Source organism: Rhinopithecus bieti, unplaced genomic scaffold, assembly GCF_001698545.2.
Source record: "Rhinopithecus bieti isolate Rb0 unplaced genomic scaffold, ASM169854v2 scaffold_10015, whole genome shotgun sequence".
NCBI lineage: Eukaryota > Metazoa > Chordata > Mammalia > Primates > Cercopithecidae > Rhinopithecus > Rhinopithecus bieti.
In genome coordinates, this window is record NW_016806417.1 from 1,102,605 (window position 1) to 1,119,885 (window position 17,281).

Consider the following 17,281-nt stretch of genomic DNA (forward strand, 5'->3'; position numbering starts at 1 on the left):
AAAAAAAAAAAAAAAAAAAAAAAGCTTGCTGAAGATAAAGGACCTGGCAAATCGAGACTGTGTTTCTGATCTCAGAGCCATATCACTATCCCAATTTTCCTCCAATTTTCCTCCAGGTCTTTACTTCATGTCTCTGCCTTTCCAGTTCGTTGACTTGGTTCAGAAGAGGAAGGGCTGTGATTTGTCTTTAATTTCTGGGAAGTGAAGCTTTTAGTATAGTTACTGATGACCCTAGTACCAGTGCCAGGCCTCTCAACACAACCGGGGCAAGAGAAAACACCAGGGGGATAAGAAATGCTGGCTATATTTCTTAAGTTTTTGCTTTTCCTTGAGTCTGCACCATTATGAGCAGAGAAGTACTTACATTTGATTTATTGGCAAAAATCTTTACAGTATTTGGCATCATGGAACTTTTATATTAGAAAAAATAAAGAAGGTTTGTGAAAAGGGAAATTTCAATGATACATATAGGTTTTCTTTTAAAGGTAGTGAAAAATTCGAAATTTAAACTGATTTGTAGCCAATCATCAATCTTAATGTAAGACTGCAGTAGAGGAAGTGAAATAACTGAAACCAGCAAAGTAAGTGACTATTAGACTAATAATTTTTTCATCTAACCATGAAGTTCCTAATTTATGCCATTTTTTTCACACAAATTCTTCATAATATTTCATCCATTTTGAAGCATACTTTTCACATTTTAACACCTGTGAAATCAAGATACGTCTTACAGTCAATATTGCCTTTTATTTGTAACTGCCAGTTTTTTTTTTCCTAAAATATGAATACATTTTATAATTGAAGGGTCTTAGATCCTATAAAATAAGGTATTGCATTTAATGAAGGTGGAAACTGTGAGTCCTGTAATTAAATTTCTTTTCTTTTATAATGCTTTTATCAAACCTCAGTGAAACAAGTGTGATACATTTTCTCCTTCAGAAATACTTGTACTTTTTGCTTTAGAATTCAGATATTTATTCTTCTCGCGAACAAGTGCATTATTAGAAAGAGGGAATGTAAGTGCAATTTTGAGACCAAAGAATAGAAAAAAAAAAACTAGATTCAGAAATAAAAGTATAATACAGGATGGGGAAAATGAAACAATTTCATTTTCATAATTACATCCTTGCAAATGTCTTCATAGAACCCAGTGAGTTTATGCTATCGTCTGAGCTGTCGATGATATGGCAAAGGCCTAGGTTCAGCCCTTAACCTGCTGCTGGGGAAACACCTATCATTTTTGTCGCAGTTGTATGTCAAGTGAAGGGATTGAACTGGGTAGTTTTTGAGGGCTGATCATTTCTAGAAGCCACTGATAATTCTCAATTTTAAGAAGATTTATTCACATAGATATATTAATATATCTCCTACTCAGCTTCGCAAAGCGTAACTGCTTCTCTTATCTTACCAGTGCGGTCAATGACTCGTTGAAAGTTTTCATTTGCAGAGGCACTGTAAAGAAACAAAAGTATTGTGAGTCAAACAAAGTGTGTAAATAAATTATACTAAATTACTTTTTAATTAAACAGATGAGAGCAAATGCAGAGTTAGGTTTTAGTAAGAGAGGACTTTCAGAAACCAATAAACAGTCAGGGACTAAAGTAGTATTTTATTTTGTAGTTTTAAACTGATACATAGTTTTTACAATAATAGAGTAATACTTCAATTACAATTAAAATGAAAATCCCTACACATCCCCCACCTTGCCCAGGCAGAGTTACACTCATTGTTTTCATGGATCTTTGCAAGAGAAATGTACAAGACACACACACACACACACACACACACACACAAAGACTTACAAGAATCCAGAGTCCAGCCACTGCTGAATACTTTCTTGCTTGGAATCTTCTACAAGTAAGAAAGAACAGATCTGTTAGTCAAAGCACAACCAGCTAAAAGGATGCTACCCTGTTTACTCAGCCACCACTCAGTCGCTCTATTTCCCACATATTTAGTCACATGTTTCCTTCCATAAGCATATTCATTTTTTTTCTGAAGGCAAAACCTGTTTTCCATGATCAGCCTTTCCTGAGAATGAAGTGTAAACTTGTCAAAAGACTGTAACTTAAAAAAAAAAAGAAAGAAAATGTGAGAGAGAAGAAAATAAACCACTGAAGAGCAAGAGATGTTAGAATAATTTTTAAATTACCTGGTGTGAATACAAAGGGTGAGAAAGCATAAGAGACTTTTGTCTTTCTCTTGTTGGATATAAATCACCACAGTGCCTCTCCTTATTGAATCACGACATTTACCTAAGGCAGCCAGCCAGTGATGGTTATTTGCAAGGAGTTCTCTGCCAGGTTAGAAACCAAATTTGCATTCATTCCAGGGACAAATTGCACTAGAGTCCCTGGATTGCCAAAGGCACCCTGTGTTAAAAAGGCACTAGTCTTTTAAGGTGGATCTTTATCATTGGCTCAACAAATAGTCAACAGGCAAAAAGGAGAGGATGTAAAGCAGCATTTTCTGTTAAATATTTGTTTCCATTCTGCTTGGCAACTGTGTACCCTGGGCTAATTTTGTTTGACTTTATGCTGTCAAATAGTGAGGTGCCTGAATTATCCCCCTCACAAGGTGTCAGGTGAACCATAAAAGCCGGGTAGACACAGGAGGTCCATATTGCTCTTCACTTGAACTGCTGTGAAGTTAGAATGAATTGGGCGATGGGCAAAGAAGAAAAACCATTCAACAGTTACATAATGGAGGCAGGGGAGTGCTGGAAGTATTTTCTTACTTATTACTCTTTAAATGATTAAAATTTTTGTCAATGCCTCCTGCAGGACCCAACAGATCAGAGTTTTTCAATAAAATGTCTGATGACCTGAAAGAAGCCTCATGCCCAGACCCTATACAGCTTCAAAGTCCTGGGAACTTAGGATGAGGGATATCTGGAGAGGAAAGGAAGCAGAGTTCATTCATTAAATGGTCTACTTCTTTCAAGGAGGTCTGTGTTCTGAATGTCTATAGCAGAAGTCAGAAGTGCCCATTTCATAAATGTTTTTGGCATCATGCCAGGAACACTGGTATCTTCAAAGCCCAGATGCTTTTGTTCCAAAATCACCTGCCCCTGGCCAAAAGCTCCCACATCCCTCACCACTCACAGAGGAATGCTTTCAAATAGGCCTGAGGGTCCTTCTCACCCAGCATGGGGATGGTGAGACCCTGGCTTTCCTCCTCAGGGTCAGGGGGTAGCCGCTCATCCAGTGGAGCCCACATGCTCTTGGTGCACTTCAGGATGTCTCTCTTGCTCTTTTCCTTGCCTTCTTGAAGGTTGTCAGATCCTTGTGATTTCTGTGCCATCATAGGAGAGTAATTCTGCAAACTAACTTAAAACACACACACACAAACAAACCAGACACAATGAGTTCAGCTTCTGGGCTTGGCTCAGTGAAAGGGAGAAAGAAGGCCAGAATGCCTACAGTCAGATGAACAATCCAGCTTCACAGTCATACATGAACCTGGCTTACCCATCTGAGCCAAGCTCCCTGTCTCAATTTGGTGAAATGCTTCCCTCTCCATGGCAAAGCAACTGGGACTCAAGTGGCCATGTCAGTCATCAGACCACATGTACACTCTGCAGATTCGCTTTGGTGGTCTGGGATGTGGATAGAGAGCAAAGAAATTAGACTTGAGGGCACACCCAGTAAATAACCTTCAAATTTATCCAACAGTTATATCTACAAAATTATTTTTGAGACCCAAATATTGGAGAAAAATGAGGGCTTTGGCAACAGATTCGCTTGTCTCAGTCCTATTTCTGCAACTTGTGTGGCCTTAGGTAAACTATAGAACCTTTCTGCATTCCCTTATTTCTGAACTGGGGATACACTCTACTGAATTTTAACAACCTCAGTGGAATACTTACTATGTGCTAGATTCTATGCCGAATTCTATACATTCATTATTTAATTTAATTGTCAATGAAGGAAGTAATATAGTCACAATTTTATGGTAAGTTGAAGACTAGACAGATTAAGTTGCATGTCCAAAGCCAAACAGCCAGCCAGGATTCAAAGCCAGGCACTGGACCCCAAGTATGTTCCTATGAGTATACTATATACCCTATACGATGGCTGGGGCAATTAAAATATTTATGAGTATATTACACACCTGGCGCAAAAAGTATCAGCTGCTCCCATTATTTAACTTGACCTTCATGAACATCCTGTAAAACTAGCAGAGTAGGAGCAGGACACAGCAGCTTAGCACAGCAACAGAAATTGTTCAGTCTCCACAGACTATAAGCACCATGAAAACAAGGGCCGTTCTCTTACTTATTTATGTGTCTCTAGAATTTAACTGTATTTTTGGCACATAGTAGGTGGTGAATCAACAAATATCAAACTAAAATAGCAAAGTGAGGCTTCAAACCACACTTTCTGATGCAATTACTTCCATGACATATGCTTTAATTTGAATTTGTTTATTCTTCAGGTTTAGAGAAATGGCCAAATAGCCAAACACTTACTTCAGTAGCATTTCTAGGATCCCTAAACTTACGCATAATCACTGATCACATGACATGTAAATCATTTCTAATCTGTTTGAAAAAGGCAAACCATTCAGATTTATTACAAATGTAAATATTTTCTTTCAAGTATAGGTGAGCATTCTAGATGCAACTGGCAACACAATTTTCTTACCTGCTTTACATACTCAAATTCTGTCAGGTATGAATATATACAGTTATTGTTGCAATTTTAAATTACTACAAAAATTAATAATGATGATGGCTGTCAATTTTATGTTAAAAACAAACCTTTCAATTACTTAAAATTAAGGGAAAATAGTTAAATCTACATTAACAGTCAATATTTTAGCCAGTTAACTTTAGGAATATCCACTGGTAGCAAATTATAAAAATTTCAATAATAATATAAGACAAAATAATGCAGATTGAATTATATTCCTAACCTTTGGAGAATTGTTTGGTATACTAGAATTCATAACATTAAACAAAATAACCTTTAAAAATCTCACTGAAATTGTAGCTATTTAGCTTCACATAGGTTTTGGGTCTTTCAAGGAAACAAATAAATCTCTTCAGCAGTGCCTTGTATCTCGTGAGCATGAATGATAATAACAGCATCAACACTGACAGTGCAAAATTTCACAAGAAGGAAAAACTCCAAAATTATGCTTAACAACATTCATGAAATGTCAGATTCAATAAAGGACCAAAAGCTTTGAAGAAAACAATAACATATTACAGAAAACGTATTACAGAAAAATAAGATCCCCAAAATAATCTCACTCCTTCACTGACCTTGGCCGAAAGTGAGTTTCATTTAGAATGGGAGAGTTTGCACTGTGGAGGAAACAAGAAGCTATCAAGTAGCTGATAGTACTCAAATTGCTGCTTCTGTATCATAATGACAAATTTTAAGTTAGCGACTGCTTTTTCAAATGTAACACTGGAGAAATTGTTGAATTTTTAGGTAAACGTGCTGCTTTATTTGTACGTCCCCAAACTTCCATCTTATAATGAATGACATACTTGACCTCAGCCTCCAGCCTTACACAACCAGTGAGGATATTCTCTCTGCCAGCTCTGTTGTACTTGGCCACAGAGCAGGAAAAAGGCTTGCCAAAGAAAATGGGAACCCTTACTAAAGGCAAGGGTCAGGGACCAGTTCATAAAGAAAACCTCTTTTGTTCCTTCTGTTTTAGTGGATGCCTTCCCAGCTGGTAAACAAATCTGCTTCTGGAAATGGATTTTCTGAAGCTTGTGTGGTCTTCCTTTGGCATTCACTCACTTGACCCACAGAGCAGCCCTTTGGAAAGGGACACAGATCAGGCAGCATCCTGGAATTGCTCAGTGGGTAGTCAGGGCACAAGTTATGGCATGTGACTGCCTGCAGACTTCTCTAATTAGTCCATCTACCCCAAGGGCCTTTGGGAACCCAGTTCTTGCTAATTCTTTGACTTGGTCCCAAAAGGAGTCCTCATTCTGGATCATGTCATTCCGTGCCTGGGGAATCCAGTACTTTCTCTTTCTTCAAATCCCTTCTACTCTGATTACTATGCTGTCATTTATCCTTACGTGTATACAAAACTTCTACTCATGTGGGAAATTGCATATAGTATCACATTTAACTAAAAAAAAAAGAGGATGTAAAACTGTATATGCACTAAGAACTCAATTTTGTAAAAACAAAACAAACAAATGCCTTGAAAAGGGGGGAAAAAAGTACCAAAATGTTATCAAGATTTAAAATGTTTAAAATAATCAAAATCAGAAAAAAAGACTTTGTTACATTAATTCTACCTCACATTTTCTTAACTTGAGCAAATTCATCCATACATGCTCCTTTTCACTGTGAAGCTTTAGAGCCACAGTGAAATCATAAAACTTGGTGCTTTGACACTTAAAGCAGTGACAATGACTACATTCTTGACCTCTGAGTTATTTCACTTTTTGTATCTTTATGCAAACAGGTTTTCTTGCCAAACAGGTTGTTCATACTAGGAGAATACAGATCGTGTTTTATTTAATCTCTGTTCCCCATAGATCCCAACACCTTTGACCCAAGGTAACTAATCTTTATTAGTGAATTGCTTAGTTACTTGGGAAAGGAGCATTCAGTTGGCTTTGTCAGCTTTCTTAGTTCTTATCTGGTTAAAGGAGCAAGTGTTTTCAGGTCAGATAACACTGGATTTTAATATTAGCTCTGCTGCTTTCTGATATCTTGGGGAAATTTTCAAACTTTTCTGATAATCTATTTCGTCATATCTATAATGAGTATGAAATAAACACCTTATGGAATTGTTAGGAAAACTTAATGGAAAATATATCCAAAACAATCATCACTCATATTGGTCAGTTTTCTTTCTTTTTCCTTCTCTTCTGTATGTTGCTTCTTGTCTTTATCCTGTCAGGAACTGTCAAGTAAAGAAGTATCACCAATCAATGCAATCATTTTTCTAATAGAAAATAAATTTGACCCTGTTAGTTTGTGGGTAACCTGTGTTGTCTTGAAATTACTTAGTCTGGATGATTGAGAAGCAGATGTATTTGGGAGAGTGAGAATAGAGTGTTTCTGTGACCATGAGAATGTGGATTTCCCTGAGATGAGTTAGAGGTGCTTATCAGAGTCTTGAGATTCCTTCAATTATAGACGAAATTTTAGGTTATAATTGTAGTCTGTAGCTCCAGCCTTGGCCACCATTTCTGATTAAACTCAGTGGCCAAGAAAAGAACTGCATAATGGGAGAACGGCCCAAGGCATTCTGCATCCAAATGGATCTCTAACACCATGTCTGCATCTCATCCATGGATCCTCATTGTCATAGCCTCTGTTCAGGCCTTCCTAAGATCTCAAATAGTGTCCAGGCTTGCCTTGTTCACCTGCCTACTTCATATAGTGACTTCCCCAAGAGCAGCATTGAAGAGAAGTCTACATAGATCCATGTGTTCCATTAAGACCTGCCGCTTTCCCAATCATGATGCCATTCATGGAAGTTTATAAAGGAAGCCTCCAGAACCCCTCCTGTTCTCAAAAAAATGACCACCACAAATCTCAGTACCACTTATATTACCTACACAAACTAAGAGACCAGTCCTGAGAGGCTGGCACTCTCAGAGAACCAACTCATCCTTCTTCCCCTGGAAGACCACAGGAGCAATCACATCATGCCGTTGGGCCATACTCTTGTGGCAGTGAACATCACTTCATCTGGCCTAATCTTCCACTCTTCCTGGAGACTCTCCCAACACCTGTGCCCTCTGGAACTCACGCCCTGTCACCTACCAATACCCCTTCATCCTAACCTCTTCACTGAATGTCCCTTCATCTTCTTTATCTAACTGAAACTGGGATATGGCTTCTCAAGCTATGGCCCTTTCATTTATTCCTTAAAAAATCTGCACTGTAGTCTTCAAGACAGTGTAAATTTCATCTATGATCTTTGTTGCTGCTTCCAAACCTTGTTTCCTCTGTCCTTTGAAGTATATGCCATCAGACTATATAGTTATCAACATCCAGGGCATTCACCTTCATTTACTGAAAATTTTAGGATGGTATTTCTATAATCTTTCTGGAAGATTTCATTATCAATGTAGATGGCTTGCCAACACCAGGTTACTCAGTTCAATGACCTGTTCACTTTCCATCATCTGTCCCTCTGCTTGATTCCTATGGTTTTACTTCACTGTAAGAGAACACTCTCCAAAATCCTAATTTCAAACATCCCCCATCACCTCTATTCTACTCATAGACTTTGCTTGGGCACCGTTTTTGTCCTCCTTACTGGATCATTCCCTTTACTTTACAATATACTTTAATGTGACCCACCTTAAATGTATCTTCCATGTAACCACCTTGAATCCTTCTCCAGCTTCTACCTTAGTTTTTAATGAAACCGGTGATGATTCCCAAATTCTCATTTCCAAATCTGGTCCAGCCTGTGAGTTTACTTCATACCAGGGCATTCCCGTTTACTTAACATTTCCACTTGAATGTCTGTACACATTTTGTACCACACTGAATTGTTTATTCTTTCCTGGACTTCTTGACCCTCCCATATACCTGCCTTTATTCTAGTGTGCTTCATCTCAGTAAACAGGGCCACTATTCAGGCAGTTGCTTATGTCAAGAACTTATGAGTCTTCCCTGATTCCTCTATTCCTTTGATTCCACTTTAAACCACTAAAAAAAAGAAGGAGCTGATATGGTTTGGCTGTGTCCTCACCCCAATCTCATCTTGAATTATAGTTCCCATAATCCCTACATGTTGTGGAAGGGACCCGGTAGGAGGTAATTGAATCATGGAGGCAGTTACCTCCATGCTGTTCTCATGATAGTGAGTGAATTCTCACGAGATCTGTTGGCTTTTTAGGGAGCTTTCCCCCATTTTGCTCTCCACTTGTCCTTGCTGCCAGCATGGGAAGAAGGACGTGTTTGCTTCCCATTCCACCATGACTGTAAGTTTCCTGAGGCCTCCCCAGCCCTGTGGGCCTGTGAGTCAATTATACCTTGTTCCTTTATAAATTACCCAGTCTCGAGTATTTCTTCATAGCAGTGTGAGAACTGACTAACACAGGAGCCATTAAAATATATCTCAGACCAAACACCTCCAATGCTATCAACCTAATATCAGCAGAACTCACAGTCTCACTTGTATCACAGCAAAATGCTTTCATCTGCAGTACTATCCACACCTTCCCTTCTCTTTATAACCCACTTGAGTCAATATGCTAGTAGTCAACTTTCACTTCTTATCATTTCAGAATTTTTGGCAGCATTTGATGTCATTAACCACATCATCTTAATGAAAATAATCATTTAACTTGGTTTTTAATATAAGCCTCTCTAAGATTTTCTCCTACCTCAAAGCTTTTTTCCTCAAGCTTTTTTGCTGATTTTCTTCTCTCCAACCTCTAAATTTTGAGTGATCTATACCTCAGTCCTAACCCCCTTATCTTTTCTGTCTACATGCCTCCCTATATGAGCGGGGCTTTAAAGGCCCCTCTGTCATCCCATAGTTCAGTATAAATCACTGGTAAGGTACTTTCACATTGTTTTATAAGTCTGTTACACTGTGTTCCACTTATATTTAACCATCATGGGATTTTCTTCAAGACAGAGATCTTAGTGTTTGTATCATAATTGCATGGAAAATGTACTCAATGTATATTTGTTGGATGAATGACTATTTAAATGAATACCAACAAGGAACTGAGGAATACCAAAGCCAATCTGATTATGAAATAATTAAGGACTGTTTGGTATTTAGCAGTCAGACAACTTATCAGAAAGTGCACACTAACCAGACTTAGGTACACAGTATCAGAAAAAATACAGCATTATAGATTTGAATTAGAAAAAGTATGAGATTATACACACAGACACATACATGCACAGACATAGACACACAGTCAAATGCACACACTCACACACACACACACAATCTTTCTCTGCAAAATTTTCTGAGTTATCACTTGATGCCTGCTTATTCTGTCATTTTTACAAAAATTAACTGAGTAAATACCTTCTTTTACCTTTCTTATGTGCCTCCCAACAGCTAACAAGCAGATGAAAAATCTTAATCCATTGCCAAGGAAACAAAAAAAGTAATTTATTTTTAATTAATCAGTAAATAGATATCAATTGGCTGCATGATATTGGGCATGTAGTTTCAAGTTCTCTTGGAATGTAATTTCCTTTTGTATACTATGAGAGAATTAGACAACATGAGATAATTCCATAAGTTCATTATTCTGTTTCTAGCCTCCACATATACTGTTTAATGTTTGGCCAATGGAGTTCACATTTTAAAGACATTTTAAAGTTGCAGTCATCAAAATAATAAAAATAATAGTAATAAAATTCTCCTATTACTCAAAGGTTTGCAAGATCTCTCAAAAACTCAAGCAACAAAATCAAGCCAGGAATGTCCTTCTGCTCTCCCTCCCTATCCAAGTATTAAAGTCCCACAAACACTTGTAAAGATTTTCAAATGATTCAGTGAAGTAGAGGCAGATCCTGGGGAATACAGTGTTCTGTCAACACTCTGCTGGGAGGAACAAGCAGTCTGTGATGACTTGTTCTGTGGGTGGCTTCCTCCCACCACAAAATATGTGAAGGGTGCTCACTCCTGCCATTTAGGAGCAAGCTGGATTTAAAGACAAGGCAGTTGTGCCCAAGCTGGAACCCAAAATCAGACTTCCTGGAGTTGGAGTATTCATCTTTTACTGGTGAAAATAAGCAAAGGACTATTAATTCAAAGACTGTATATACTGCTTCCTGGAAACTTGAAATGACTTCAAGGCTGATAAAGTTGGATAAACTGATTCATGTACTGCTAGCCCTGTTTTAGTTCCTTTCCAACTTTAAAGAGATTTTTTTTCCTTCATGAGTTCCCTCTTTATCTACCATTTCTCCTTTTGCCTTCTCAACATTTGCTTTTCTTCATTTTGGGGAGGGGGAGTGAAAGGTGAGAGGGCATCTGTGATCCACCTCTCATCTCCTATTCAAACATCCCGGCAATCCAAGTTCCTTCATGGACACCATATTCTGGATGCACAGAACTACTTGTTCCAAGATTCATCATCGTCTTGACCCTACTAAATGCAGATCTTTCTATAAGCAATGACCTTGTCTTCACTAGATACTATTTCATTAAGCTCAAATAGAATTTATTCTATAGAAACTTCTTTCTGTCTCACTCTTCACCCCTGACTCTAACCTACTTCTGACACTCACAGCAACCTGTGTAGCCCCTTATTGTAGCCTCTTCACACTCAAGTTGAGAGGCTTATTTTCACCTCTGCTTTTCCCACCAACTAAATGAACTCCTGGAAGGCAATGACCATGACTTATTCATTTTAGTATTTGTGCTACTTAGTTCAAGACATACATAACAGTGGATGATAAGCAATAACTGTTCAATGAATGAATGAGTACTTCTAACTCTGGACTCTGCTATCAGTACCTGGGAATTCTGACTTACTTTTTTTGTGGTGTCTATCATGTCAGCACAGCATTATGCTCTAAAAGTTGCTTATAAAAGTACATTGTACAAATGAGCTATTAAATCAATAAATTCAATGATGTCTACTAATTCAATTTAATTAAATACTTGAGTGTCTACTGTGTACAAACAATCTTTGGAGGAGATTACACTTGATTACAAGCAATAGTTCATGCAAACTATATTATAAGGCAGAATGTAATATGCATCTTAAGAAAGGTAAAAAGAATTATTTTCAAATATTAAAGGACAATGTTGTTTATTTGGGGGGTATAAAAAAAGCTTCTTGGAAGAGGAACCCTTGGTTCTGATCCTTGAAGATGGGATAATGGATGAATAGGCAAACTTTTCAGACAAGAAGATTGAAAGACATGTGAACCTTTACAGCATAAATTTCACCAAAGAGCTGCTAAGCAGTGGCTTTGTGATAATTAAGCATATGTTCTTTAATATTAGTTTAACAAAATAACTGGTCATCTTCTATGATGGTTATTTCTTTCAAGGAAAATTTTAGTTGGGCTCTATCACACCTGCTTTCCATGTACCTTTTCTATTATCTTTAAAAATAATGGTCAACTAGGGATCTTCAACTTGATAAAAAAGATCTACAAAAAATCAGTAGCCAACATCATACTTAATGGTGAAAACTAGAAGCTGTCCCACTAAGATCAAGTACAAGTTACAAATGCTCCCTCTTACCATACCTTTTCAACATTGTGCTGAAAATAAAATAGAACAATAGAACACAATAGAGAGCCCAGAAATAGATATAAAAATAGTCATCTAGTCTTTGACAAAGAAGCAAAGGCAGTACAATGGAGAAAAATTCATCTCTTTAACAAGTTATGCTATAAAAGTTGGACATCATATGCAAAAAACTAATCTAGATTAAAAACTAGTTCAAAATGGATTATAGACCTAAATGTACAATATGAAACTATAAAACTGCAAGAAGATAACACAGGAGAAAATCTAGATGCCCTTGGATTTGGTGATGAACATTTAGATATGACACCAAAGGGACAATCCATTAAGTAAAAAAGTGATATGATGATCTCCATCAAAATTGAAACTTTCTGCTTTGTAAAATGTAGTGTCAAGAGAAAATGAAAAGACAAGCCACAGAGTGTAAGAAAACATTTGCAAAAAAATTATCTGATAAAGAGAACTATAAACTAAAATATCCACAGAACTCTTAAAACTCAACAGTAAGAAAACACAGTCTCACTAGAAAAAGAGATAAGAGATATCTCACCAAAGAAGATACACAAATGGAAAATAAGCATATGAAAAGATACTCAATTTATCATAAAAAAATGAAAATTTAAACAACGAGACACCAGTAAACACCTATTAGAATGGTCAAAATACAGAACACTAAAAGCACCATGCTGGCAAGGACGTGGAGCAAGAGAAACTCTCATTTACTGCTGGTGGAAATACAAAATATTAATAGTACATGACAGAGCAGGAGTATCACCATCTTGGACAAGCACTGCCATTTTAAGTTCACCTTGATCAAAAACTGCCTAAATCCAAAGGGCGTCAGCCTAATGGCTAAGATCAGCATGACCATAAACCACAAATAACATCTCTGACCAGAAACATTCCAAACCCCTCCCCAACCAGAGACATGCCAGCCCCGAGATAACCTTCCCCCTGGCTGGAGAGATGTCAGCCCCAAGATAACCTCCCCTACAACCCAAGACATTCCAACCCTTCAATAAAATTCTCCCTTACACAGAAACATTCTAATCCTATGATAAGCTCTCTTGCCATGAACCCTTAAATAATCTTAGTCTGGAAGAGACAGTGTTCCTGACTGAAATCATCCAGAAGCCCCTCTCAGGTTTATCTCCAAAATTAACCTGTCTTTGACTATTGAGCCACTTTTTGTGCTTCTTTCCTCTTTCTTTAACTCTTACATTTGGTGGCAAAACCCGGGACAGATTTTGGGGGTAGAAGATCTCTTGCAATCAGGGAAGCAGTGGACAGCAGCTGATTGTCCTGCTGGATCCTGAGAGTCTCTGGGAACCCACCCCATCTTGCCTCTCACTTCACTTTTTGAGCAATTTGCCTGAGAAGCACAACTAACCTGAAGGGGGTTGCAAGGCTCAGGCTGGGGCTACTCTCCAGTGAGCCCTCAAAATCCTCAAGTGTCAGGAATCCACCTCTGACTGCCGGCAATGGTTATTTTGCTTTCTCCTCTCCTCCTCCCTCATCCTTTTCTTTCTCTCTCTCTCTCTCTCTCTCTTTCTCTCTCTATCTCTCTCTCTCTCTCTCTCTGTCTCTCTGTCTCTTCCTCCTGTAGCTCTAGTCCAAGAGGCCGTTTGTCAATTCCAACTGGAACATCCAACATTGGACACTAATCCAGCCAACTGGTAAGATCTGCCCTCCCCTGGCTTTCTCGCCATACCCAGGAAAATTCAGGTCTGCCATACAGGTCCTCAGAGGACCAGTGGGACTAAGCTAGAAGAAATCTTGGAGATGCCCAGTTTCTTCTCAGCTTGATTGTCCTCTTTAGAAAGAGGATTCCAGGTCTCTGTCTTTTGTCTGGGGACACCTAAAACAAAACTAGACACCCTCAGCGACTTCTCACCTGTCCACATGGATGCCAAACAATCCCACATTCCTACATCCTCTCCTTTGGGCTGTCCCCTTCACAACCTTGCCAATCTTGGCTTATGCATTTAGTTTTTTATTGCAACATGGCCTGATTCCAATGCAACTTAGATAGTGACAGCCAATGGCCTGAAAATGGCACCTTTAACTTTCAAAGTCTTAGGAACCTTGACAACTTTATAAACAGGAATGGCAAATGGCAAGAGCTTCTCTGTATTCAGGCTTTCTTCTATCTAGATTCCAATCCTCCCTGTGTCATGCTTGCACCCCTCATGAAATCCTTCTTTTAATGAAAACCCTCCCTGGGTCTCTCCTTCCTCCAAAAACCCTTTTGACCCTGAAGATGAACTCCCTTCATATTCTCATCTTCCTGCATCCACTCCATGCCTGTCTAAACCCTCTGCCCCAGTCATCCTTCCTGCCCTCAAGCCTTCAGCCCCAAACCTGGCTCCTCCTCTTTCTCCACCTGTTACCTCTTCAAAACCCACCTCTGCCATTCTCCTTCTCTGGGAAGCGGCTGGGGTTGAAGGCATTGCTTGCGTTCATGTCGCTTTCTCCATGTCTGATTTGTCGCAGATTGCACTGTGTCTGGGATCTTTCTCTAAACATCATGTCCCTTTCTCCATATCTGATTTGTCACAGATTGAACAGTGCCTGGGATCTTTCTCTGAAAATCCCTCTTGTTATTGCAGGGAATTCCTGCACATAACCCAATCCTTTAATTTCACTTAGCATGACCTTTATATTAACCTCCACCCTCATCCCTGATGAAAAGAGTGCTCAGCTTAATTAAAAGGAATATCCAAGCTATGAGTATATTCAAAAGGCCTTTATGTTTTCCTCTTCATAAATCTTGTTTTCCTGGAAAAGGTTTTTTCCCAGTGAATTGAATTACTTTTCTCCACTCTGTCTTGCCACTCATAGTACGTGTACTTCTGGTGGCCTGGGACTCCTTGGGAAAACAGAAAAGGCACCACAAATCCTGTTTTGGGAAAAATCTCTGTTTTCTTTATGGAACTCCTAGAATTAGAGGTGAATAACTACCTCTCAAAATCTGTCTTTGCCTTCCAGCTATGCTTTTTTATTAGGCCCTGGAAATTGTTTTCCTGGCCCCATTCCTAAAAGGCCTCACCCAAAGGCCAATAACCCAGTCGGGAAATTAGCAAAACAAACAAACAAACAAACAAACAAACAACAACAAAAACATAATCTACTGGATATTTTTCTGGTTGTCTGTGTGGCTATATATGTGTTATGTGTGCAATCTGTATTTTAAAAGCTCTAGTTAATTGGCCTAAGAAAAATAAGTGCTTAAATCAAATATTTTTAAGGAAAGAGTAAAAGCTGTGGGACCTTTCAGTTCACATGACCTTAATCTTTAAAACTTACTGCAATAGTAAGATTAGAAATGTCTTAAGAGTTGCCAGCATACATTTTTGCTTGCATATATTATTCAAGCAGTTCCATACTTATCTCTGTCAAATACTATAAGGTGTCAAAATTTAGCATAGAGGCTACAAAACTATAACTCAGCCCAAACAATAATCTTTGTTTGTGTAATTTTTTAATAAATGAAATGTTAATATTGGTTTAACGAAGATAGCTACATCTTGAACTATTTAGTAAAATATCCTAACTTCTAATCTTGTAGCCTTAGGCAGTCTGGTCCACAGACATGAAGGAAGTTTATTTTGGGAAAGAATTGTTATCACCGTTGATATTAAAGAAGAGAATTTATATAAAAAGAATCTTACATGGCAAATTCTTGCCCTAAAGTAAATTAACTGGTTGTTTAAAGAAAGGGGTGTTTACGAGTCAAAAATTTGAGGCATGTCAGAGATTGTGCAAGTCATAAAAAATTTATAAAAGGGAATTTATGCAAGAAGTGTTGTACAATTTAAAAGGGTTTTAGCCTCCTGAATGCTAACTGTTAGTTGTATAACTTATGTGACTTGCAGCTAAGTAACACCTAGGACACGTGGAGTTAAATGCTAGAATAAGTCAGACCTTATCTGCACTTTTGTCTAGGTCCTAGGCTCTTTAACTAGTACATAATTAAAATCGCAAGCTTACCAACAAAAGTAAAGGTTGCTAGAAGTTAATAGTGTAACATATATTTAAGACTATTGAAAAAACAATTTACACATACTTTTGGTAAGAAGATTATAAGGAGGCATGAGAATGTTGATTTTTACCTACATTAAAGGGTTAAAGAATTGTTTTAAGTTGAATAAAATAAAAATGAAGGTTTAAGCAAGTTTTGAAAGGTTAACTATAAAGGAAATTCTGTGTGTAAACATTTTGGCTAAAGCTGAAGGGGTATCATCCAATTTTCTGTAAACTGAGCATTAAAAAAAAAAAGCACAATGAGTTTCTCTTAAAGCACTAACCTGCTCTTTAACAAAATGATAAAGGGTTAAAAGGGTCTATACAAATCTTATCATATGGTCAAACATTAAAATTGGGTAAATATGTCTACAAGGTTTTACTAAAAATTGAGTGTAATATTAACAGCACACTAATATAAAGGTAAAATTTGGCTTGTTATAAAATCATACAGGAAGCATTGTCAAATATAAAATGGTATTTGACTTTCTTTGCGTTATGTTTGTATAAATATGTTATTGGTATGTGCTCCAAAGTATGACAGACTCCTATAATTCTGATATATCTTAGTGTATGTTATCAGTAATAATTATAATTGTTATGTTAAAATTGTTGTGTGCCACAATGGTACCAGATATCCTTGTAACTTTAACTATGGCTACCCTAAAACTTTTTGTCATCCATAAACAATTGTTGTCTTGTTTTGGTCCCCCTTTAGAAAGTGGTTTTATAATCAGCTATAAAGCTGTAACAGGTGCTCTTGAATGCAGGTATCTGATAACTTTGGAGATTGTGACATCAGAATAGAGGAAAAACATTCAGGACTCTTGAAGAGCTAAAATGTTCATTAATATTATGCAGAACAGGGATTAACTGCATAAACTGAACCAACAGGAGACTGGAGTGATCTTTTTGACATTTTGCTTAAAATATTACTAATCCTTTGTTTTGCTTTTCAGAGTCAAATAAGCTTTTCTTTTGAGCTATTGACAGCTTTTAGCAATTTAGTATACGCCCATGAACAAAATTTGGAGCATACTTGTTTCTCTCTACCTGATTTTCTCCAGAATTTGGAAAC

At 37.6% G+C, this 17,281-nt stretch overlaps 1 protein-coding gene across 1 annotated transcript in view; it reads right to left on the bottom strand.

The window, feature by feature from the left end:
• The window catches only part of ITPRID1 (ITPR interacting domain containing 1), a 109,803-nt gene that overhangs the window by 90,543 nt on the left and 1,979 nt on the right, over positions 1–17,281 (bottom strand). Inside the window, exons 2-4 of the mRNA XM_017876426.1 lie at positions 3,144–3,329; positions 1,803–1,851; positions 1,409–1,452 (exon numbers count right to left, since the gene is read on the bottom strand). Of these exons, the coding sequence (XP_017731915.1) occupies positions 1,409–1,452; positions 1,803–1,851; positions 3,144–3,306 (256 nt within the window). The 5' untranslated portion in view covers positions 3,307–3,329. The remainder of the gene's footprint in view (positions 1–1,408; positions 1,453–1,802; positions 1,852–3,143; positions 3,330–17,281) is intronic.